We start from the raw sequence: 26,036 nt of genomic DNA, 5'->3' as shown, positions 1-26,036 counted from the left end.
TGGCAAAAAAATTTTTTTTAAAAGTGTGTTTTCTTTGAAAACTTTAAAAAGTGTATTTTGGCCCATTTCCCTTTCACATAAAGGTGCATTTCGCGCATCGTGTTGCGGGGTAGTGGGGGAGGGTTTTTTTGTTTTTTTTACCGCCTATGTCCTCGGATTGGGCCGGTTTCCTCCTGGCAGTAGTTGGGGACGGAATATGCAATGCGGGAGATGAATGCGTGGATGGTTTAGTCCCCTGAGTAATCCCGGACTACTCTAAAAAAAAAGTTTACGATGAATAATTTATTGATTTGACAAAAAGAAGATTGAGTAATGAGTTCCCTTCTAGCTCCAAACTTTCCTCCAAGACCCGGATCACTTTTGAGCATCTAGTAATTAAGAAAATAATATATTTATAGTTTCCTTCTCGATATCACATAAACGACATATATACCATATTGTTCAACGAAATGTCTTAAAACTAAAGATTGTCCATAATTGGGAGTCGATGTATAAATTATAATGTATACACCGACTCTTTTTGAGAATTCATAAGTACGTTTTAAATATGCACTTGCTGGCCAAGCAATGAGCTAACTGTTGCGAATTGGTCAAATTAATTGATCGTTTGCAGGGCCGGTCAAACATTGGTCAAAGTTTTTGCATGCCCCGGGCGAAATGATTATAAAATGCCCTCAACAGTTACGTAAACATATATCTTTATAAGGTTTAAACTATGGATATTAATAAAAAAAATTTCGAAATGATGCCCCTAACCGTGTGATGCCCCGGGCCGTCGCCCGCTTCGCCCATAGCCTTAGCCGGCCCTGATCGTTTGGTGATCATAAGTGAACTATCTGTTTGATTCGAGTTTATGTGATGGTAGACTCGAACATAAGTATCTATTGAACAGTTTCGGAAAAAGGGAGATAATTAGTAAACCCGGCCACTCATATGAAAAATCACGTTGCAACCCTAAAAATATAAAGCTTATGGTCAATACTCGATACCATTTCATTTCATACATACGGAGTAATATATAAAATATAAAATATACAGATATATACGTAATGAGTATTGATTAAAAAGTACATGTAAGCTTAAGTTATACGGAGTACTAATTCATAGCTGATCACAAACGTCACTTCTTCTACGTACCCTAACTTTTAAACCACCATCCATGTGAGCCGTTAACATAGGAACAAAAACCGGTTGGTCAGAACAAACCGGTACAAAGTCAAACCTTGTTAGAATTGAAGCCATCACATACTTCATTTGCATAATCGCCATTTCTTTCCCCAAACAAACCCTTGGACCACCTTGAAAAACCGGAAACTTGTAAGGACTTTCCATTTTAAAATCCCCCAACTCACTAAACCACCGGTCCGGTCTAAACTCCAAACAATCTTTTCCCCACAATGTTTCCATCCTTCCCATACCATATGGGAAATACATCACCCTATTTCCTTTGTACACACGTGTCCCGTCCGGTAACACGTCATCATGCTTGGCATGCTTCGAATCCCATACAACGGGCGGATATAGCCTCATTGATTCAAATAAGCATGCTTTCAAATAGTCCATTTTTTTCAAGTCGTCAAAGTTTAGTGACGACTTATTTTCATCATTTGTCATATACGTGACATCTTTAATAACATTTTTTTCAATGGTAGGGTGCCACGTCAGCAACCAAAGGAGCCACGTCATCGCGGCTGAGGTAGTGTCTCTTCCAGCCATGAGAAAACTTATCACCATGTCTCTTACAAGCTCGTCATCATGACCAGCGGATATAAACATCGATAACAAATCTCTTCGACTTTCATTTCCCGCCATTTGTTGTCTTCGCTCGCGAATTATGTCATCTACTTCACGATGTACAATCCCCACCGCTTCTTTTAACTTTCTTTCACTTCCAATGGTCAATAATCTCTTTGCTTTCCACACCCAATTGGCCAGTGCAACGCCACGCATTGCACTGGCTCCTGCTGCTAAGTCAAAAGCTGACGCTAGCAGCGGAACAGGCTTAGTATAATCCAAAAAACAAGGGTCCCACCCAAGTGAAATTTTACATATGGTATCAAAAGCTAACCTTCTAAAAACATCTTGCATGTCCAAAACATCATTATTTTGAACCGACTTCTCTAGCAATGGAATAAGTCTTTTCGATACTTCTTCTTCAAGAACACTAACCTCAAATTCACGTAGCGATTTTGTGCTAAACTCATGGCTAGCTAACTTTCTTTGCGTACTCCATAGATCGCCGTCGACATTAAATATTCCCATTCCAAGAAAGTCCCCAAGGAGATCCGTAAAGGGTTTCCCTTTAGGGTAGTTTTCAAAGTTTGTTTTGAGAATGTGTTCGACGTTATTAGGGTTTGCTGTGACTATCATTTGACTTTTTCGCCCAAAGCGATGTAAAACAATCGTTTGTGATGGCGATACTTTGAGAAGGTCCGTGAACCAATGGATCAACCGATGGCTATTTCGGTGAAACGAAATTAGGCATCCAATGAAAGGATATGACTTATTACCATTATTATTGGTACTCGTGGTGGTCCTGGTGGCGGTGATGGTGGAAGAAGTTGATGCTATTAAGATTCTAAGTAAAGAAAACAAGTAAAAAAGTACAAATAGTAGAGAAAGAAAATGGAAACAATGAAAAAACATGGTTGTAAAGTGGTGGTTAATTGATGGTGCTGGTGGTTGGTTACAAAATTAAAGGTGGTGAAGTGAAGTGAAGTATATATAGATGGCTAAAACTTACTTTGTAGACTGTAGTACATGTGACTAATTCGTGATAAAACATTTTGTAAAAACATGTGATTTAAGTCACGTTTTTCACGCGAGCCGCAATATATGGTATTGTAGTTCAATTTCTTTTTGTCATCAGAAACACGTGCTTTTAAGAAAACATGGGACCTTTTATCTTTTGCACGTATACCGGTAAAGTTCGAGTTAGATAAACGGGGCATCAATTTGAACAGCGTGAGATGTCCGATTTGTGATGGTGACATTGAGACGGTGGAACATATACTTTTTTCTTGTCAAATGGCCAAAGACATATGGGCGAAAGTCCTTAAATGGTGGGGGTATAATTCGGCTTTATTCGGGTATGAGAATATTTTTAATGGTACCTTCGACAGCGTAGCACATGATCACAAAAGGAACCAATGGCAAGCGGTTTGTTGGGTGGTTTGTTACATTATATGGAAGAATCGAAATGCAAAGGTGTTCAAGAATAAGCTCGAGACGGTCCCATCTTTATTTAGCGAGGTTCAAGTTCTTTCATACGATTGGATTTCACGACGTTGCAAGGGTCATATTATGGATTGGCTTCAATGGTTCTCACAACCTTAGTTTCTCTCTTTTGTTAGTTGCAATCTTTGCAATTAGCTTAGGGCGGTGTAATTTGTTTTCTCTATTTCTTTCGTGATATATTGTGTTGTTAAGGTTGCTCAGTCAACCATGTACTATTCGTGATTGTTTAATATAAGTCCTTCTTGCTTTTCAAAAAAAAAAAACATATGAAGATGTACCATACCTCGTTCTTTAGTTACTATTTATTTCTACGTATTTAGTTATTTATTTCTACGTACGGCTAATTGTATAATATATGCATTTTCAACGCATTTTTTTTTTTTAATTACTACGCATGTCACTTAAATTAAGGTTAGATAAGCTACTGCGCAAAAGATCATCCGCATTACAATTTTTCGTGCTAATCCTTGAAATTAAATTAACTTTGTATACTAATTATTATCCTTCTACTATTAAGTCTCACTGACCAAACCTTGAAACCTATGTAAGTCATTGTTAAAAAAGAAAAACGATACATGGATATAAAAATTATATATAGATCTCACCTAATAGAGTGAACAATACATGATATATGTCTTTAACTTGAACCGTTAAAAATTAAAGAGCAAATATATGTAGGCAAGCTCTATATTATTTTTATATTATTTAAATATGTAGAAAATAGACAAACCTACGTATAAAGTAATGAGTAACTTCGATCATCCCAACTTTATTGTCTTAATTCTTTTTAAGTTTTTTTAAATTTTTTTTAATAATGACAGTTTTGCCTTATAAATAAGATAAAGATAATGTTTGATTAACAATTTAACATCTTTCATGAATAACATATAAATGAGTGTAACAAACAAAGGTAAAATAGAATATTTGACATACTCATGTATCCTTTTGAAAGTTATAAAAATTTTTGAGACAAAAATAATACTGTAATAATGTACGATGATAAAATTAGAAATGAGAAATGAATGAAATTAAAGTAATAAATCATAATCTAATTAAAGGAAGGTAATAAGGTAATTTGAGTAACGATCGACCTAAATGGATGCCGACTTGATTTCGGCGCTAAAAAGAGTCAAGCATTCACCGGCCACTAGACTACAATTCTTTATATCTGTCTATTGTCATTTGTCTTTGTCAATACAAATCCTTTTTGATATATACACTTTTTATTTTCTACGATATGATTATATATCCCGTATATATATCTATCTATATAATTAGATATTTAGATTTGACTTTGAATATATTGAAGAAAAAAAACATATAGCATATAAGTCAGCTTCAAATTTACTCATGTTGTACATTTGGAGGTCACGTACTCGAGTTTTCATTTTGTTTTTTATTTCATTACACCCTCCATCTCATATTAATTGGGAGATGATATATCCAACATTCATTTTACTTCTTCCACCTATAATGTCTAAATTACCCTCAATGAAAGATTTGCACAAATTATTTAAAACTTTTTCTTATAATTTATTGAAGGATATTTAGGGAACAAAACATGAAATTGTGGTGGAAGAAGTAAAATAAATGTTGGAAATATCATTTCCCATATTAATAACCTGTTTTAACTTTTCAAGTCTTTTCTTATAATTTTGAGTTTAAATTTAAATATATTTATTTGTATTAAATATTATTTGATAAAAATCGTATCAATGGATTAGTTTTTAAATATGTTTTACCGGTATAACGTTCATCAAGTATTATATAATATGGACAAAATAATTTAAAGTAAAGTTGAAAAAAAACCCTTTAAAATCAAAACTGGACTATTAATATGAGACGGATGCAGTAATATTTAAAAACGACTTTGATAAAGGTTTTTTATTCAGTAAATATTATTAATAAAAATAATACATATACAAATAGTAATATCGACCACAAGCGCAAAGTCCACAAACACACCTTGCAGCCTCTCAAACAACCACAAGACCTAGCTAGAACCTACCATCAAAATTGAACTAGCAAAACAAAGAACACCTACCACACACTTAATTAGATGACATGATACTAGTTCCAATTACACCATACCAAAGGGGGGCGAGGCCTTAGACGCACTCTTCTCAGCCATAAATGTTGCAGTTTCCTGTTCATCATGTTCTATATCGCTAACTGATCCACAAGAGTACCAAGCGAATTATGATTTATGAACCTCTACATGTTTTTCCTTACTCGTCCCACCTACAAACCTTTTTTTATTCTCATCTCGACTCTTCTTTAGACGAGACCACTTTATATTTTGGTTTACCAACACTAAATGTAGTGACCCGAACTTTTTCATGATTATATATTATATGAGATTAATATTTACATGAATAAATGTTTCCAACATGTTAAGCAATCAAACTTGTTAAGACTTGATTATTTGAAACGGTTTTTGTGTTAACGTTTGACCACCCAGTTTGTCCGATGATTCACGAACGTTATAACTTGTATATGATATGATATTATATATATGAACATATATATATGTTTAACATGATGAAATGGTAATTAAAGTATCTCATTATGTATATTAACAATGAACCTTATACATAAAACAAGACTACTAACTTAAGAAATTCAAAACGATATCTATACGTAACGATTATCGTTGTAATAACGTCTTAATATTTATATATCATATTAAGATATATTAGAACATCATGTTATCATTATAATGTAATAATTTAACATCTCATTAAATATAATAACAATGGGATTAATTACATTTAACGAAATCGTTAACTTAAAGGTTTCAAAACAACATTTACATGTAACAACTAACGATGACTTAACGACTCAGTTAAAATGCATATACATATAGTGTATTAAGATGTATTAGTATACTTTTGAAAGACTTCATGACACATATCAAAGTACTTCTACTTAACAAAAATGCTTACAATTACATTCTCATTCATTTTCATCAACAATTCTACTCGTATGCACCCGTATTCGTACTCATACAATACACAGCTCCTAGATGTACATACTATTGGTATATACACTTCAATGATCAGCTCTTAGCAGCCTTTAATGAGTCATCAAACAAGTGGGAACTATTCTTTGTAATCTAGTATGAATTATTTAGCAAGATTACAAAAATATTATTAATCATTCATGACTTATTTACAAGAAAATAAACTTACATATCCTTTATATCTAATCCATATATCACGACCTAAAACACATACAAACACCTTCATTCTTCAAATTTTTTCATCTAATTGAACTCTCTCAAGTTCTAACTTGAGATTCTAAGTGTTCTTCATAAATTCTATAAGTTCTAGTTTCATAAAATCAAGAATACTTTCAAGTTTGCAAGTATACTTCCAAGCTTTCTAATCCATTCCAAGTAATCATCTAAGATCAAGAAACCTTTGTTACTTACAGTAGGTTATCATTCTAATTCAAGGTAATACTCATATTCATATTTTGATTCAATTTATATAACTATAACTATCTTAATTCGAGTAGAAAATCTTACTTGAACTTGTTTTTGTGTCATGATTCTACTTCAAGAACTTCCAAGCCATCCAAGATCCTTTGAAGCTCTAGATCATTTCTTGTTATTTCCAGTAGGTTTACCTACTATATTTGAGGTAGTAATGATATTCATAACATCATTCGATTCATATATATATAACTATCTTATTCGAAGATTTAAACTTGTAATCACAAGAACATAGTTTAGTTAATTCTAAACTTGTTCGCAAACAAAGTTAATCCTTCTAACTTAACTTTAAAATCAACTAAACACATGTTAACTTAATGATTTAAAACCTGGAAACACAAAGAACGCCGTAAAACCGGACATACGCCGTCGTAGTAAAATCGGGGGCTGTTTTGGGTTAGATAATTAAAAACTATGATAAACTTTGATTTAAAAGTTGTTCTTCTGGGAAAATGATTTTTCTTATGAACATGAAACTATATCAAAAAATCATTTTTAAACTCAAAGTGGAAGTATGTTTTTCAAAATGGTCATCAAGACGTCGTTCTTTCGACTGAAATGACTACCTCTTACAAAAATGACTTGTAACTTATATTTCCGACTATAAACCTATATTTTTTATGTTTATTTTCATAAAGTACAGTTCAATATGAAACCATAACAAGTTGATTCACTCAAAACGGATTTAAAACGAAGAAGTTATGGATAAAACAAAATTGGAAAATTTTACTTGTTGTAGGTACGTAAATTTTATAACAAATCCATACTAACCATAACTTAACTAACTTATATTGTATTATACATGTATTCTAACATATATTATGTAATCTTGATAGACCATAGACGCGTATACAATATTTTGACATATCATATTGACGTCATCTATATATATTATTTGGAACAACCATAGATAGTAATGGCAATGGATCGGATATGGATCGGGTGATGCCGTATCCATATCCATATCCATTTATTTTTTGTTCATCCATATCCATATCCATTTAGTTTCACATCATCCATCCATATCCATATCCAGTGGATTAAGCGGATTAATGAATATTCAATGGATATTAAAAAAAGTTATAATATTTTCTAATATGCTATTAAAATAAAAACGTAGTATAATAAAAATAAATAAAACATAACATAATTTTAAAATCTATTCATAAGAATGTATAATTTTGTCGAAGATATAACAAAATTTATTAAATTTACTATAAAACATAGATTATGAAAAATTAAATATGAAATTTGTAAGTTTATTTTGTTAGATATACATGTTGTATTGTAATATATTATAGTTATCTCATTATAGGGTTATAAGTAAAATGTAAATTTGACGGTAAATGAACTTGTAATAGTTAATATGTAAGCATTTATCTATATTTATGTATTTGTATATATATTTCGGGTGGTAATGGATATATTCATGGATGAAACTATTCATCCATGTCCATATCCATATCCATTAAGGTTCATCCATATCCGTATCCATATCCATTTAAGTTCATCAATATCCATCACGAAGCGGGTGGATCGGGTGGATATCCACCGCATCGTATGGCCATTGCCATCCCTAACCATAGACACTCTATATGCGGTAATGATCGAGTTAGCTATACAGAGTTGAGGTTGATTCCAAAATAATATATATACTTTGAGTTGTGATCTAGTCTGAGACTTGTATGCACTGGGTCGTGGATTGATTCGAGAAATTATATTGATTTATTTCTATACTACTAACTGTTGACAATTAATTGTGAACTACTAACGTTGGACTGCTAACTTAACAACTTAAATCGTTAAAAAACGTAAATAAAATATGTTGTGAATATATTTCGATCATACTTTAATATATATGTATATATTTGTTATAGGTTCGTGAATCGACCCGTGGCCAAGTCTTATTTCCGACGATTTGAAAATCTGTGAAAGTGAGTTATAGTCTCACTTTTGAAATCTAATATTTTTGGGATGAGAATACATGCAGTTTTATAAATGTTTTACAAAATAGACACAAGTACGCGAAACTACATTCTATGGTTGGATTATCGAAATCGAATATCGCCCTTCAAGTCTGGTAACCTAAGAATTAAGGAAATGACCCCTAATTGACGTGAATCCTAAAGATAGATCTATTGGGCCTAACAACCCCCATTCATGTCTATGGATGGCTTTAGTACTTCGAGATTATTATTATACAGATGACGATGTCTGTGGGAATATTCTATGCATTATGGTTAATGTCGGTTACCAGGTGTTCAATCCATATGAATGATTTTTATGCAGATGGCTATATGCATGCATGATGTTTATGAGAAATGGAAATATGAAATCTTGTGATCTATTATTACGATTTGATAAATATATAGGCTAAACCTATAACTCACCAACATTTTTGTTGACGTTTAAAGCATGTTTATTCTCAGGTGATTATTAAGAGCTTCCGCTGTTGCATGCTAATTTAAGGACAAGAATTAGAGTCAGCATGCTTGTAATATATTGTTTAAAAACTGCATTCGGAGATTTAAATCGATGTGTAATATTATTGTAAACCATTATGTAATGGTCGTGTGTAAAACGTTATCTTTTAGATTATCATTATTTGATAATCTACGTTATGGTTTTAAACCTTTATCGATAAAATAAAGGTTATGGTTTGTTTTAAAAATGAATGCAGTCTTTGATAAACGTCTCATATAGAGGTCAAAACTTCGCAACGAAATCAATTAATATGAAATGTTTATAATCGATATGAACGGGACATTTCACTAAAACCCCCCATGGTACCCTTATTATGATTCATATGTGCAACACCTTTTCCTTTCTTCTTCATCACATCCAGAAGACCATTAGTTGCTTGTTTATCCTTATTCTCAGTAACTTTTGAACACTTTGAGTTTATATGTGCAAAAACCAAACAACAAGATCACCTCGGTGGCCTACATTCATACTCTATTTGAGCCTCATCCACAGTTTTTTCAACGCCCACCAAACTTGGGGTTGAAACATTTAAAACTTCCCTTAAGGTTAGTAGTCGCAGAAATTTTCAACGTAGCCCGAGCATAGTTTGGACGACCCCATGACTCTAAACACATCTTACTTGTGAACGAATCCAACAATATGAGCTTACCTATTTTAGATGCAAAGACCATGTCTTTAAGATAATTGAAATAGTGTGAATCATCCATGCAGTGGCGGTACTTAGTGGAACCCAAAGGGGGTATCCGCCCCACCTGGATTTTACGGAACAAAAAATTTTACACTAAAAAAAAAAATTGAAAAAAATTAGGTTTTTTTTAGTGTTTACCCCTGCTGACAATGAAAAATTTATTAAATTTTTACACCGCCCCGTCTGTATTCGAGTTCAAGTTCCGCCACTGCATTCATGGTCCCTTTTCCAGTACTTCATGCACACCTTCCTCCGTTTCAAATTTAAATAAGAAAAAATCCTTTGCATTCATCATAGTTTTCTACCAAACTTCTTTCATGCATTCGGAACGTAGTTCTGGACTACCGGAAAAGCAAGTCTTTTACCATTAAAATCTTCGTACAAAGTATGGTGATACCTTTCATTCGCTCCCTTAATCGATGATAACAGAATCTCCCCATCGATACCCTCTTCAGGCTTATCTCTTAATTCATAATAACGGAAGTTAATCTTGCGATTAACGTCGATATTGCCATCAGTATTACCATTCAGTACAGAGATGTATAAAATATGCTTCCCCCTGACTATGAGCATTACCACCTCCAATGTTAACTGAGTCACCTCCCTTTTGCGCACCCTGGTTTTTCTCGTCATTTGATGATAGAGAAATAGAGTGTACACTACATGCTCATCATGATCATCATAAGCACCCTTCATCGACAAAGAATCAACTTTGTCTTCTAAACCCCGTACGTTCACATGTACACGTACATGTGAATCATTCACATGTACATAAAAAATTGTACAATACACCCGGCTGCAACATCCACAACATCTGGCCTTGTAACCGAACCAAGAATTTCAGTCGATACACCCTTATCTTCTCCAAAAATAGTGCGACTCCTCAAAACGCTAGGTTGAGTTTCTTGGACGTTTTTCTTTTTCCCTCCCCCCGAACTCTTACCCATAACCAGCAATCGAAGTCAATAAACCAAAAAGACAAATTTGACGTGAAAAAGAACCGAAGATGTAAGCGACCAGAAACAATTATTTTTTACGACGCAGAAAAAAGTCGCCCAAATTTTTTCGTAGGAGACAATAAATAAGATATTAAATAACGATTTTGTATGTCATTTTTTTTCCGTATGTTCTACCCTTCATACTAAATGAAACAATATGTGACTTATGATGATATATAAAATTCTTTTCAATTATGAGTGATCTACACAAATAAAATGATATTTGTTCTACCCTTCATATAAATTTTTTTTTTTTTTTTTGCTGGAGGTCCTTACGGAAGCAATCTCTCTACTCTGTAGAGAGGTGGATGACTTTCTCTTCCGGTAGGTGGAGAATTTTTCTCAACTCGTGGTTAGAGAGACGATTTCTCTTCTAGTCTAGGGTAGAGGAAGAATTGTCTACGGTGTTGTTTGTTTTCCTGTCTGCAGACCTTATTATCTCTTATGTCTGCGCGCCGGCAGACGTTTTTAATGCAGACAGTTTGTTTTTCTGAAGACATAAGATAAAATAATGTCTTATTATGTCTGCAGCCTCGCAGACTTAGAAATGTGCTTCTAAGTGCTGCAGACAGAATTAAGTTATGTTGCAGACATAAAAACAAACAGTCTTCATTATTCAGCATAAAGACCTTCAGACCACATCTTCTTAACAGACATGGTCCGCAGATCTTCAGACAAAAACATCTTAAAAAACAAACAGCACCTACATCTCACCTCTCACATACCTCACATGTGCGGGATTGAATATTGTTACACACATAAAATGAATAAATGATAATATAAGGTAGTTTCAACAATAATAGTAATAATAGTAATCATAATAGTAAAACTTTACTAACGTAGATTGGTATCTACCATTGTTCATCTTATATACCATTATTCATCTTATATGTTGAAGGCCAAATTATTATGCTTAATGATAATGATCTTAAAGGCAAATAATTATTAATTAACTATTTAATTGTTATGGTAGAGGTTGTGCTCAGATGAGAAATAAGTGAGGAATTAAATGAGTGTACTTGGTGTTTCCACGTTATTTTAAAGTTGTATGCATGATATTGTTTGAAACCCTATTTACTTGTTCTCATTTATCACGTGCCTTTTATCTTAGACAACTTCTCCTAAAGAAGATAAAACTTCTATGCGTGGTTTCGAGCCCTAAGCGATTTTTTGCTGCCACTTCAATAAGAATGTGACGTGAGTGTAACTGATCATGAAAGGAACACTTTGGTCCTGAATTGGGCATACACCGTCCATAACAAGTAGTCGTTCGAGGTCCCAACTTTAGGTCCATACCAATTGGACCATGCTCATCCAAAAGTTAATTGCAGAGATGATGACACTTTATGACAATCACGGAATGCGCTCAAGATGTACAAAGTATTAGGCGAATTTTGGTCAATATAAACGGGTTAGATATGCTACTTCAAGTTGCAATGTTTGTAAATAAATTATGATATAGATTTGGTGATTGTGTGGATGTTAAGTAGGATGTGTTGTAGATATGACAGCCATGCAATAAGCAATTAAACGTAGCAAAAGTGTTGCTACAGTGTGTGTGTTTTTTTTCCCCGAAAATAATAAAAATTTATAAAAACGAGGTCGTTTTCCAAAGTAGAACACCCTCAACAAAGAATACAAATCAACGATTGAAATGGAGAAGCTCGCACCTAGAAAGCAACCGACTAAACGAAAAATATCTATAAATGAGTCTCCCTAACAACCCGATAAATATTAAAACAACTTAACCAATACTATACCGAATACTACACGATAATAACAGGAACCAAACCAAACGAACTAAGTGAAATCAACAAGCTGAAAAAAAAAATAAACGATAGAAGAACTCAACCAATTAATTTGTAGGTTCCCGCCATTTTCAACTTACCATTAACCGTCTCTTTCAAAATATTTTTCCCGGACCAATTCTCTATTTGTATGATAACCATGGGCAAAACTAGAGTGAGGCAGGGGCCCCCACTGGATTTGAAATATTTAAGGTTAAATTTTTGGATTTTTTTTTTTTACCCCAACCCAAAGTCCATGACCCAAAAACCTCCATCTTTTTAATTGTTAGACTTTTACTTTGAAGAAAAATGTTGTATTTAGCCTCAAAGCCTCCATATTATGCCCCCTAACCCAAAAGCCCATGACCTAAAAAGTAGTATTTTCATGGAAGAATGAAAGAAAAAAATTTATAGTGCATGTAAGCGCTTTTAAAAAAAATTACGCCCCCGGTGGAAAAATATTTCTGGTTCTGCCACCGATGATAACACATTGGCCGTTTCATCACCCGGTCCGCTCTCCTCGGCCAAACGTCTCATCATTTCATCGAATGATGCAAAATCCTCAACGAACATTTTTCCATTCTCGTATGCCGATGAACTGCCATCTCTACCATCTTCAGACCCCAAAAACAAGTTTTGAATTGCGTCCATGTAGTCTAAGTCATCAATGTGATCTTTAAGCTTACAAGTACCCGAAGTGGAAGCCTCATTCACCATCTTTTTTGACCTCGGATTAGCTTAACATCTACATTCAAAACGTACCACAATTTAAAAAAAACTTTTACACGTGGGGGCCTCTCAATCGCAATATCTTTTCCCACTACGACCAATCAACACCGGTAAAGTCCCATCTTTTAATTCTACCTTACGTTTTGCCAATAATTATTTTTTTGTTTTTGTTTTTCTTCTTCTTCTTCTTCAATCGAGCCAATCTTTTCTGCAAAAGTTATGTATCCAAATTATCTAAACAATTACCACCCACATTAATTAAATGTGGTGGTTCAGCCAGTGACCAATCATTAATTTAAATTACCTCCTGGATTGGCTCTAAAACAATCTTTTCAAAACCTCTAGTTCTAGTACCATTTTATGCTCAATATCATCACCTTTGTTGTCCATTTTCATCTTAATCTCATCAACCCTAACAGCTCCTGTACAGTTCAACTTATCAACTGAAATAACAGGAGGTGTAAACGAGCCATTACCTTTAAAAACAAACTCGTCAACATAGCCGAAAATTAAGCCAGAAGATGAAGGTGTCTTTTGAGTTTCCTGAAACGAAAGAGGAAACGAAAGACGACCATGTACAACAGCATCCAAGATCTCCTCAGCCCCTTGTTAACCTCGTCAAAATGATGATCATACGCCGTTCCGAGGCTGTTCACGAAACGTATTCCCAGCACCACAACAAAACCCGTCTTCAACCGATGGATCACTTGATACCACAAAAACAGTTGGTGGAAACCAACAAATTGGGATCAAACGCCTTAAAATGAAATGACTCACACTAGACGTATCCAAGATTTCAGATACCTAAACGTCATCTCTAGAACAAAACTCATCCTCCACATCAGCCACGACTAACTCATGAACCTAAAGCTGTGTTTAGGATGCGATATCAAAAAGCTTTACTTAATCTGGGCTAATGTTATAATCATCTGTTTAAAGAATAGATAATCAGTTACTATGAACTGCTCTCTAAATTAAAAATCACTTTACCACTTTCAATCATTTGTAACCAACATAACGAAATTGATTCGCATATGCAAGTATTCAACAACATCATCGGATCTTAGCCAGCCAACGATAAATCCCCATTGATTTTGAAGATTAAGAAGAAACTTTAATCCTAACCATATTTGATGGATTGCAAACAAGTATATTTGAATAAGAATGACAAAAACAGAATTACTCAGTTGTACACAAACAAAAGACCCATGGGATTACTTGACTTATAGTAGTCAACTTTTTGGATTCCTAGTAGTTATATGTCACAAATTCAAAATACAGATACATAAAAGTATAATTAAATTACAATGATTACCACATCATAACAATAATGCGGCCAAAACATATGTAAATTTAGATATTTAGACCCCAAAAAAAGAGTCCTGCGATGAGAGAGTACATTTACCATATTGATACCAGGGCCTCATGAGTTGGCTGCCGATGAGCTGGCTGAACTGGTCGTAGCTCTCAACCGTCCAATCAATTCATCCTGTCACCACAAACACAGACATAAATCCCTATATAACCATGAAATTCTTCAGAAAGTATAGAGAACCGAGAACCAAATAATGTGTACCTGAAATAATCACGTGAGATTAAAGTTCATAAACTGACTAAATAGACAGCTTAATCCATGCATAACAAATTGATAACTATGCATCAGGTTAACCAACTAGCATACTAACGTTTTATAGAAAGCTGAATTTATCTCTTAACTTTATCATATGATTATGAGCCTAAAGTGTAACATATACTAATAGTTATGTACCAGGTTATTGCCCTATAATGTAATTAAAATACTAAGAGCCATGTATACTTGTACTCTTGCACAATTATACTACAATAATACTTCTCGTCAATTTGCCAACCATAGTGTTTTTAGCACGCCTTTACCAAGGTACACTGTATTTTTTTTTTTTTTTTTTAAAAGCTCCAAGGTACGCGGTATACCTACTAATGTAATTTTATGAACAATAAATAGAGATTTAAGATATTAATATTGACGATATATAACGGTTTAAAGGTGTAATTGATGTAAAGGCTCGGTCTAAAGTAGCCGTTGAACTAAGCAACATGTTCGATTAGTGTTCTAGTTGAAAACTTTCAACTACCGTTAGTGGGAAATGAATACATGGGGTTCAAACAACTCTAAAACGTGAAAACATTATTTTGATGTTATAATAACGACTGAATCATTCAAACCTATTTTAATCATCAAATAATAATCTAGTATAACAAACAGTGACCTCTAACCTCTTAATATATCAAAGGTCACCATTCAGACCTAGAACAAAATTACCTATTATCATACCAATTTGTTTTGTTTCACATCTGATTAGGTAACTTCTGTCATTCTAAGCACAAATTAATCTTAAAATTCCCAACTTTTTGGCAAATACACATACAATTAAAACTTAAAAAATTTAATGGAGGCTACTTTTGCCTTACAGTTTTAAGTTACGTACCTTCTTCCCTCTTACGGATAGACCTCTCTCTTTCAAAAGTGCACGAAGTCTCTCCACGGTCAAACTTTGAAGATTTTCAGGTAATTGTGATTTCGATGCATCTACATAATTAACAAGATACGTCAATTAACATATCACATAAAAACATGTTGACTACCATAAAAAACAATAAATTGACCGATTCAGCATATCTAGAGGGATATCATATCATCAACAACAAATCAAACCTTGGCGGGAACCATTTTGGGTGGTGGATGCTGCCCGTTTGGCAGAAGCTCTGCCATCAGCTCTTTCAGGGGCTCTGAAAATACACCAATAACACGATGTATAAACATAAACATATAAATAAATACTACACAAGAATTGGAGGTGGAAATATCAATTTACTTATAAATGGTTAATATAGGTTAGCTGAAGGATTAAACATAGATTAAACATGGATGATAAAAGATTAATAATGTGTTTGTGGGTCAGCACAGCACAGCACAGCACAGCCCCCAACCCAATTTGACTCCTTACATAAGCATGCTATATCAGGACATTTTCGACCTCTAGCAAGACATATCATTTGAAGATTTTTTTTTTTTTCCCTTACATTTATAAGTGAGTAACTGCAAACCATTGGAAACGTATAAGAATTAAAATATAATAAAATACCTCTTTCGTGAGAGGTCAAGTGTGGTTACTCCCTTCACACTCTTAGAAGTTGATCCACCCTTATGTTGCTTAAGCAGAAGAGATCTAATCAGTATGTTAACCTGATCTGTCTTTATAAGCTGATTTTCTGATAACAAGAACAATCCAGTCAATTCATTATTCATTATTGTTATCATATTAGCCACCATTAAGATTTATTTATTGAAATCATCACATTTACAAATGATCATCATCAACAGTCATATATACTTGTTTAGCGAATTTAATATTGTAATGAGAATTTACGTCACCTCATTTACATATTGTAATACTCCGTAATAAACAGTGGCAGAATACCTGGTGGTGATGTCTCATGGTCAGTTACGTACACTCGCATTCCACCCTGTGTAATTGATAAAAGACAGAAAAAATTACAAGATAAGAAAAACAAAAAAAAGCTTAAATAGGCATGCACTCCAACTTCCACAAAAATATGAATGATTGAAGTTCATGAATATAATCTGAATACAATCAAATGCTTTGAAATGCATAACATGTTGGTTCTGTAGGTTACTGACTTTACGATACCATATGGTTAATCACCAAAAACATCAGCAAGTAGTTCGAAAAGCTTTTCATAATCAGAACAATTAAACAGTAGACTCTGCAGATTCAAAAGTCAGCCGACTAGTCGGCTGCGTGAGGTGGTCCGACCCGAGTAGGCCCAAGTCGGTCAACGGGTCATATTCGGATTTAGTCGGTCAAAGTTAGTCAAGTTGTTAATACCATTTAAAATTAGGGTTTAAAACACATTTTTGGGCCGTTATTATCCTCCGACTCTTCTGAGATAAACGCGCTGACAAACTTTTCTTCTTAAAGTCGGTCAAAGTTGGTCAAGTTGTTAATACCATTTAAAATTAGGGTTTAAAACACATTTTTGGGCCGTTATTATCCTCCGACTCTTCTGAGATAATCGCACAGACAAGCCTTTTCTTCTTAAAGTCGGTCAAAGTTGGTCAAGTTGTTAATACCATTTGAAATTAGGGTTTGGAACACATTTTTGGGCCGTTATTATCCTCCGACTCTTCGAAAATAATCGCGCAGACAAGCCTTTTCTTCGTAAAGTCGGTCAAAGTCAAGGTTGGTCATCATCCGCATAGTCCGCGACTTGGCTGATTTTGCTAACGAGTCCTCCACTGTTGTAAAACTCCCCGATTACTCTCGATTAATCCCCAATTACTCTTTTTTTCCTTTCTAAGAACAGACCGATCCGGTTTTCCAAAACCCAATTAATTAATCGGTCAATGTCAGTTAATGGATCAAAATCAGGTTAGCTATTCAAAGTAGGATTCAATCGGTCAAAATCGGCCGAAGTCAGAATAGGTCAACATTCTAGTATGAATTTAAACTACAATTTAAGTGTTTTTGAACAAATGAACAATTATTTTATGTTTCTAGACAGTTATGCTAAAGTTTATGTTTTGTCGTTTTCTTCTATATTTACACATATAATTTTAAATCTATATAAATGTATAAAAAGTCCAATACGATTAATCCTCTAGTTGTCGATTACTCCCTCTAAAGTCTCAACCCCCCAAGCAAGTACTAGCTGAGTAACAAGTTTTGCAACCTTGTAGTCCTCTAAAGGTTCTAGCCGACTGGCCCCCAACTAGCGACTTTTACAGCCTTAGCGGACACTAGATTCAAGTATTCACATTCATGGTTTAAATAGAATTGTTCAATGTACATAAACTTAAACTATACGATTATTTTATAAACATCAACAAAGTGTTTATTCCGCTATTATACGTAACATGTAAAACAGGTTCTCAAGTGATTCTTGTGACAACTCCCTTTTGCATTTCAAGTAAGTTACAAATCTTCATTTTTACTTTTGTTCCTTAAATTTGATACACAATATACATACACACAATCAGGGAGGAGCTACAAAAATTTTAATTATGAGGGCAAAAAAGTTATTTTTTTCCTTCAATAAATTTGAGGAGGCAAAACTTTTCATGTCACTAATACCTTTCATTTTTTATTTTTTTTAAACATTAGTTTACATAATATGATCTGCACACAATCAATTTTATCTTTATGACTTTATACATACTTCGTATAAAATTTTATAATCTAGCAACCGTATAAAATACAAGTAACAAACACTAACTCAACCGGGATTATTCAATTTCAGCTTGTTACTTAAAAATAAGATAAAATCACAATCGCATATTAAAAAATATAAATATTCAGCATTTTAAAGCACAATTTTACAGATTCTAAAATTATGATGTTACTCACACAAGTTGGAAGTAACAAACCTAACTAGAAGACACAGAACCTAATCTGAAGTAATTTCTCAAAACAAGCATGTATATAATTTAATTGAGAAAATTAGGTTTAAATGGAAGTACCAAATTTGAAGATATGGTAGGAGATGAGAAGAGGCCTTTAGATGGAAGATTGAGAAGGAGCTTTGAAGCGCCGTTAGGGTTTTTTGACGGTGTTGAAGCGCCGTCCATGGTGGCGATGGACGACGGTTGAATTTGAGTTGTGAGGAAATGAGAATACACTGCCCGGGAAATTGGTTAATTTTGGAATTAGGTTTTAATAATTCTTAGGATTTCGCATATGAGGTTTCCCCGGGTAGTTTTCGGATTTATGCTGGAAAAAAGATTTTAATTTTCAGATTTATTTATGTATAATAATAATAAAACATTTGTACCACCCTAAACCAATTTCTAAGTCCATTAATAATAGCTTTTAGAACTATCGTTAACAATATTATAATAATTTTGATACATAAATAAATTGATTGTGTGTAGAGGCGGAGATGACAATATCTTAATGCTATCATCGATGTCAATGTTGTCATCCAGAAATTTTACTCGCTAGTGGGATCCAATGTAAATATTGCTAAGAGGTGTCCTCTGCGGAAGAAAAAAAGAAAAAAAAAAAAAAAAAAAAAAAAAAAAAAACTAATCTATTAAAACATTCAAATGCTAAATCGGTCGACTTGAAGACTAATCGAACCACTTAATCAACTTTAATTTTATCTTACTTGAGATTTTGAGAAAAGGGTGGTATACATGTGTGCACAAATTTCACCAAAGAGTCAAAAGAGTATTGGCTCAATAATGTGTTCCAAACCCTATCTTAAAATTATACTAGAAACTTACCGACTTTAATAAAAAAATGTTTGATCGACTAAAATTCAATTTGAAGAATTTTGACCCGTTTATCGACATCGACTAATATGGACGATTTGCGTCTAGTCGGGTTGGATCACCTCACAAATTCACTAGTCCGCCGACTTCCAAAACACTAGTATACATATTACATATCTTCATTAAATTAGGTTTCACGTTACAAGAATACAAAGCAAAATGTATACAAGCTTCCATTAAAGGGTCCGATTAGTTACAACCCAAATAATAGTTCAAACATTTTGCATATCGGTTTAACTCGCTAATGTTGTAGGTTCACATCCATCACGTACACATGCCAACACATCCCTATAGTCTCTAGATATCGTAAAGTTATCATACACTAATCCATCTCGACTCTTCTTGTACTCAAAAAGAAGTGAAGAGTGGTTAAATGCCGTAAGTTTAACAAACCCCCAATCGTGATCTTTATACAAACTCCAAACTGTATCGATCTCCGTAAAATCTGACAAATGACTTCCTCCTCCACCAACAACAACATGAATCGTCCCATTTACAGTACCAGAATAACTATACCTTTCGGGGTTGACACATTGGTTCTACATTAACATTACAACCATAATCATAAATCAGCATATATATATATATATATATATATATATATATATATATATATATATATATATATATATATATATATATATATATATATATATATTGGACCAATCCATGGATAAGCACTAAATAGGGCACAAACTGGATAAGTAAAATTTCAAAATTTTTTTTTTTTAAAAAAACGATCCTTTAATATGCAAATAGAAGAAAACGAAAAAATTTTAAAAAGTTTTTTAACAACATCGTTCGAAAATCGATGATGAATGGTAAACATCGATGATGAATGGTAAAAATTGATGATGAATGGTAAAATTAACCATTCATCTGGTTAATTATCATTCATTTTTGTTCGCGATGAATGATAAAATTAATCAATGCTAAAAAAAGCAGATGAATGGTTAATTTAACCATTCATCTGTTTATGATGAATGATAAAAAAAACAGATGAATGGTTAATTTAACCATTCATCTGGTTTTTTTTAGCATTGATTAATTTTATCATTCATCGTAAACAAGATGAATGATAAATTAACCCGATGAATGGTTAATTTTACCATTCATCATCGATTTTTTGAACTTTTTTTTTTATGAAAAAAATTGATTAGAGGTGCATTTTAATGCAGATTTATGAATGTAAAAAAAAATTCAAAAAAAAAAAAAAATTTATTTTGCTTATCCCGTTTGTACTCCTTTTAAGCTTATCCATGGTAGGATCAAGAGGGAAGTAACCAATCGGGGGAAGCAAAAACTTTTTTTTTTTTCGTTTTTTGAAAAAACTTTGTTCACGAACATTATAGATGGGATGAAAATATGAACATTTAGTAGACACTTTGTGATAAATGTTTTTATTTTGGCGGGAAAACGCTCGAAGAAGTAATATATAACAATTATCGTGTTTTTCGAGCGTATGTTGAGGTTTTAGCTATTGGGGTTCAGATATTAGGGTTTAGATATTAGGGTTTATAGGGTTTAGATATTAGGGTTTAGAAATTTAGGGTTTAGGGTTTAGATTTAGGGTTTAGATTTAGGATTTAGATTGAGTTTTTAACACGAACGGTTTAGAGTTTAGGGTTTAGGGTTTAGGGTTTGGTGTTTTGGGTTTATGGAATAAACCCAAAACACCAAACCCTAAACCCTAAACCCTAAACCCTAAACTCTAAATCGGGCTAAATTTTACTTCACAAAACATGAAAAAAAAACGTTCATATTCTTCACGAACAATATTATCTTGAATGTTATTTTTGTCGATCGTTTTCTGGCCTAAATAATAACATTCATCACGAAGTGTCTCTTCTAAATGTTCATATTTTCGTGTGATCTTGATGCCGGAAAAAAAAATTCCAAAAAAAACGAAAAAAAAAAAAAATAATTTTGCTTCCCCCCGCTTCCCCCCGATTGGTTACTTCCCCATTGATCCTGCCCCTATATATATATATATATATATATATATATATATATATATATATATATATATATATATATATAATGCAGAAATTATGTAACAAACAAGAGAAATAGCAAAAATACCTGGTATATAGGGCAGGTTCTTTCATAGTTATGGACATGTCCATAGAATGCAATGTCTACTTTTTGAGGTATTGACCTCTATATGACACGTTTTGTAAACATTGCATTCTTTTGAAAAGGTACACTATCAATTGAATATATATATCTACGGTTTTTGACATCTGATGATTTCTATTTATAAGCAATCACCGTAAATAATAGTTTTTAATAATACATCCGTTGACAATGCAATCAAAATAAGATACATGGTGATGATTTTGTGAATGCAAAGTTTTCTCGAATAAAGCATGTATGACTCCATGCACATAGCTTTTATAATGTATAAGTAAACAGTGAAAGACTTCTAGAGACCTGAGAATAAACATGCTAAAAGTGTCAACACAAAGGTTGGTGAGTTCATAGTTTTAATATTGCGCATAATCTGTATATAAAGGTGGACCACAAGATTTCAGTTGTTTCATCCAAAACGTTTATCAAAATATTCTATGAAATTGAGCACCCTGGTAACCAAACTTAACGTATATATAATAAGTACCCCTATTTTAACATACATGCAACCAACATGTACAATACACGCAAACCAACGTGTACTAAACTCAAATAGCATACGTCCGCTTTAAAGTTCAGGCTAGGGTTTCTATACCTGGAACAAACGGGGATGTCAAGCCCTATGGATCCATATACAACTACTCGCGCCCACCAGTTCTTATAACCGGCAGTTACTAGTTACCAAAGCTAAGGGATTTTCGTTTCAAACTCAGTGTAGAATTTAGTATGTACTTGTGTCAATTGCGTTTAAAATAAATTGCATGTATTCTCAGCCCAAAAATATAGATTGCAAAAGCAATTAAAAATGGATCTATAAACTCACCTGAAAACTTCAGAAATAAATCACGGAGATGTGACCGAATATCGGAATGCAAGTAACCGTAGATCTCAACCTAGAGAACATATGTTGGTCAATAAGTGTCTAATAATCTAGGTCGGTCCATAGGGTAAGTATAGTCCTATTGCTCAAGTCCGACTCATAAATTCAACAAAAGTCAACAAAAGTCAACAAAAGTCAAAGAAAGTCAAATGTAAGTCAAACACAGTCAACATGGTTAACACAAGTCAACAATCTCATAATATTACACAAGTTGGTCAAATAGTCAAACATAGGCCAAACTTAAGTTATTCATTTTTATTTAGAAAAAAATATTATTTACATATATGTATTTTTAGGTATTTTGTAGCTGATTCCGGGTCCCACCAAATTCTATATCATACCTTAGGTCGTGATCATTGGAAAGTATGTCATCCCACATTTCTATAGCCAGTTTATTTGACAAAAAAGGAGTTACGGTTTGAAAGTTATGGCCTTGCGAAAACTGCCCCTCAAAACATAAATTGCTGAAATTGTTGCTGTTAACAGAGCACAAAATCAGCAGCAACACCTCCTTTTCGTACACGTTTTAGACTAGTTTAGGATCGACAAAATCATACATATAATATATGGTTTTAAAGCTTGTCGTAAATACTTTCAATACCAATTAATAGTTTTTATCCAAACTTAACCGAGTTCAAATTACGAGTCCGCAAAGTAGGCCCGAGAGTCATTTTGACGTTTTTGCTAAAATACTAAAATTTTCCATTGACAACTCAAATTCTAAACCATAATAATTGAGCATGTAAAAATCGTGTCACAAGTCCAAAATGATATTTTAGACGTGTTATGTACATTTGATTTTCAAAATTTCACATATGGGTTAATGTAGGAGCGTATGACCCAAATGGGTTATAAATACCCATTTTGACCAAAACATGGGAAAACTCATTTTTAAAATATTAAAATCTTCAAACTTACTTAAATTGATATATTGGACGTGTCCACGGTGCCCGTTACCCATTTTGACACTTTAAACCCATTTGGTCAAACAAAGTCAACTGCACATAATATTTGATTTAAGCAACGCAGTCAACTTGTAGAATTTTTATAAAAATAAGTACAGGTCTATTTGATTTTAAATACACGCCAAAATCTCCGTAACTCAAAGTCCTAAAACATATCCGGAGGTCAGACTCTAAGTCCTAAAAGAAAAATCGCAGCAATCTCAAATGCGCCCGACAGTTTTTCAGAAAATTTTCAGCACGCGCCAGTTTTGTAAATTCTACCATTTATTCTAGAAAAATGAAAAAGATGAACAGCCAATTGGAGATGGCCACAAACATCTCAAATAATCACTGGTAAATAAAGCTAAGAAATTTATATATCCAATTCTTACAGTTTACAAAATACTACGGACTTTCTGATTTGGACATAATCTAGACATGTTGTTTTGTAACACATATAACGCATAGCAAACAATGGTTTCAGAAGCTAACATACAAATGACATATGTGAACCAACATGTAAATAACAACATACCAGAAGCACAAGTCCTAAGTCCATCTACAAATCAAATTATGTCATTCGGTGCAAATTTTTGGACAGATTCAATTCGTTTCAGGAGGTCATATTCGAACGCATATAACCGGACATATAGGAATAATTAGCATGCATAATGCATAATCTACATGAAAAGTGAAGTACTAATCATATACTTTTCAAAAATCCTCAGCTCATAATCCAGAAATCAATTTAAATGGCGTTTTTCATCTGTTTAAAACGTTGATCACAAAAGTCAGGTCTAATAATCAATTAAGCATAACGGGAGTTTTAAAAATCCAATTAACATGATATCTGAGTCTATCTTGAGTGTTTTTCACTTATCTTTCCAATCATGTAACATATATAAACCAATTCATCACCAATCAATACCAGTTTTCAGATTAATGCATAAAACACAACGATAATTTAATTGATCATAACTTGAGCTATACATAACGAAAACATGCCATTCAAAAGAGCAAACTTATTAATTTTTCACAAGGATTTTATTTATAAACATTTCATAAACTGAAAATATCATGTTCATATCAGTAGCATATTAATCAAAAACGTGATCATTCATAAAAATGAGTTAAAACTTCAATTAAGCATAACATGAGCATACGGTAACGAAAATTCGAAATTCCAAAGCCCAAACTTATTAGTTACTCAAGAGGATTTTGATTATCTCATAATATTATACATTCAACAAGTTCAAGTTTCTGACCTCACACAAAACAAATTCGTGATTCATCAAAAAGTCATCAAACGATCAAATTAACGAATAATATCATGCATACATACAAGGACTTGAGCACTGGACACTATATCTACCATAAAATGTAACAAAAATATGAAAACCCAAAAATTAGAGTTTTTGAAACTTACCATAATCAAGAAATTGTTGGTATAGATGTGTAGAGCTCTTCGAGAGGAGTCCGAATATGTAAACGATTTTATGATCAAGTGATTATTGAAGGTGTTCTTGAGGTTTGAAGATCGATGATGATGATGATGAATAGTATATGGGTGTTCTTGTGGTTTGAAGTGTCGGTGTGTGTGATGAAAAATGAAATGAAATGAAATGAATTGGATCAGGATATAATATAAATAAGATAGAGTCACGGGTTCAAGTTAGGTAAACACGGGTATTAGTGTGTAGCCACGGGTATAGATATATCACATGTGTAATAATTACATAAACACGGGTTATAATTTTTAGTAGTCATGGGTTTAATAGTAAGAAATATACATATAATATATAGTCACATGTGATAAATAAATTTTTTTTTATCCGTTAGCTAAAACTCGATGTATTTTATCTTATCATGTTTCACTAAAAAAATACATCTATATATATTGCTCGAAACCTTTTATATTTAATTCCAATAAATTATTAAGATTATATTTAAATATCATTTTTATATTTAAATTATATAATAAAGTAATTATAATATTTATAAATCATGTGTTACGTACTTTATGGGAGTAGTTGTCAAATGAGTCACGAATTTTGTATCTATTATCTAATATATAATAATATAATAATAAACTGAATTATTAGTTTGAATTATTAAACCAAATTATTAATTTGAATTATTAACTCAATTATTAGTTTGAATTATTTGTGTATAAAACTATATATATCTAGAAACGATCGTATAATACGCTTATAAATACTTGTTGAATAAAAATATAAGTATTATCATCCTACTTAATTAAAATGATTTTTAAAACTCAATTGTTATATAACATAATTTATTTAAATTAATAATCGTACATTTTGTTGTCTTA

The 26,036-nt window shown here is 32.8% G+C and overlaps 3 protein-coding genes and 1 long non-coding RNA gene across 4 annotated transcripts; 1 reads left to right on the top strand and 3 right to left on the bottom strand.

Moving 5' to 3' along the window:
* Nucleotides 1–1,066: 1,066 nt before the first annotated feature.
* LOC139843681 (cytochrome P450 94B3-like) lies at nt 1,067–2,658 on the bottom strand. The gene has a single exon (XM_071833808.1). The coding sequence runs from the start codon at nt 2,644–2,646 to the stop codon at nt 1,102–1,104; it is 1,545 nt and encodes a 514-aa protein (XP_071689909.1). The 5' UTR covers nt 2,647–2,658; the 3' UTR covers nt 1,067–1,101.
* On the top strand, nt 2,645–3,336 carry LOC139840432 (uncharacterized). Its single transcript, XM_071830699.1, has 2 exons — nt 2,645–2,681; nt 2,870–3,336. Exons 1-2 carry the CDS (start codon nt 2,645–2,647, stop codon nt 3,334–3,336), a joined length of 504 nt encoding a protein of 167 aa, XP_071686800.1.
* An 11,271-nt stretch (nt 3,337–14,607) lies between these two features.
* Nucleotides 14,608–19,144, bottom strand: LOC139843616 (protein LOWER TEMPERATURE 1-like). The gene is made up of 6 exons (XM_071833728.1): nt 18,938–19,144; nt 16,878–16,923; nt 16,542–16,668; nt 16,112–16,185; nt 15,885–15,985; nt 14,608–14,908 (listed from the first exon to the last, which is right to left on the bottom strand). The coding sequence occupies exons 1-6, from the start codon at nt 19,043–19,045 to the stop codon at nt 14,843–14,845; spliced, it is 522 nt and encodes a 173-aa protein (XP_071689829.1). The 5' UTR covers nt 19,046–19,144; the 3' UTR covers nt 14,608–14,842.
* A 709-nt stretch (nt 19,145–19,853) lies between these two features.
* On the bottom strand, nt 19,854–21,900 carry LOC139845019 (uncharacterized). Its single transcript, XR_011758167.1, has 2 exons — nt 21,833–21,900; nt 19,854–20,289 (listed from the first exon to the last, which is right to left on the bottom strand). It is a non-coding gene; the product is annotated as an uncharacterized lncRNA (long non-coding RNA).
* Nucleotides 21,901–26,036: the final 4,136 nt, after the last annotated feature.

The sequence above is a fragment of the Rutidosis leptorrhynchoides genome, chromosome 4, assembly GCF_046630445.1.
Source record: "Rutidosis leptorrhynchoides isolate AG116_Rl617_1_P2 chromosome 4, CSIRO_AGI_Rlap_v1, whole genome shotgun sequence".
NCBI lineage: Eukaryota > Viridiplantae > Streptophyta > Magnoliopsida > Asterales > Asteraceae > Rutidosis > Rutidosis leptorrhynchoides.
This window is presented reverse-complemented; position numbering and strand designations above follow the sequence as displayed.

What these genes read in the sequence shown, in the direction of transcription:
- LOC139840432 (XM_071830699.1), top strand. Translation starts at nt 2,645, where the DNA reads ATGGTTGTAAAGTGGTGGTTAATTGATGGTGCTGGTG. An exon ending in GTTAATTGATGGTGCTGGTG is followed by an intron (nt 2,682 to 2,869) that starts GTTGGTTACAAA and finishes TTTTGTCATCAG; the next exon opens with AAACACGTGCTTTTAAGAAA.
- LOC139843681 (XM_071833808.1), bottom strand. Translation starts at nt 2,646, where the DNA reads ATGTTTTTTCATTGTTTCCATTTTCTTTCTCTACTATTTGTACTTTTT.
- LOC139843616 (XM_071833728.1), bottom strand. Translation starts at nt 19,045, where the DNA reads ATGGACGGCGCTTCAACACCGTCAAAAAACCCTAACGGCGCTTCAAAG. An exon ending in CTACCATATCTTCAAATTTG is followed by an intron (nt 16,924 to 18,937) that starts GTACTTCCATTT and finishes TCAATTACACAG; the next exon opens with GGTGGAATGCGAGTGTACGT. An exon ending in TATCCGTAAGAGGGAAGAAG is followed by an intron (nt 14,909 to 15,884) that starts GTACGTAACTTA and finishes TTGTGGTGACAG; the next exon opens with GATGAATTGATTGGACGGTT.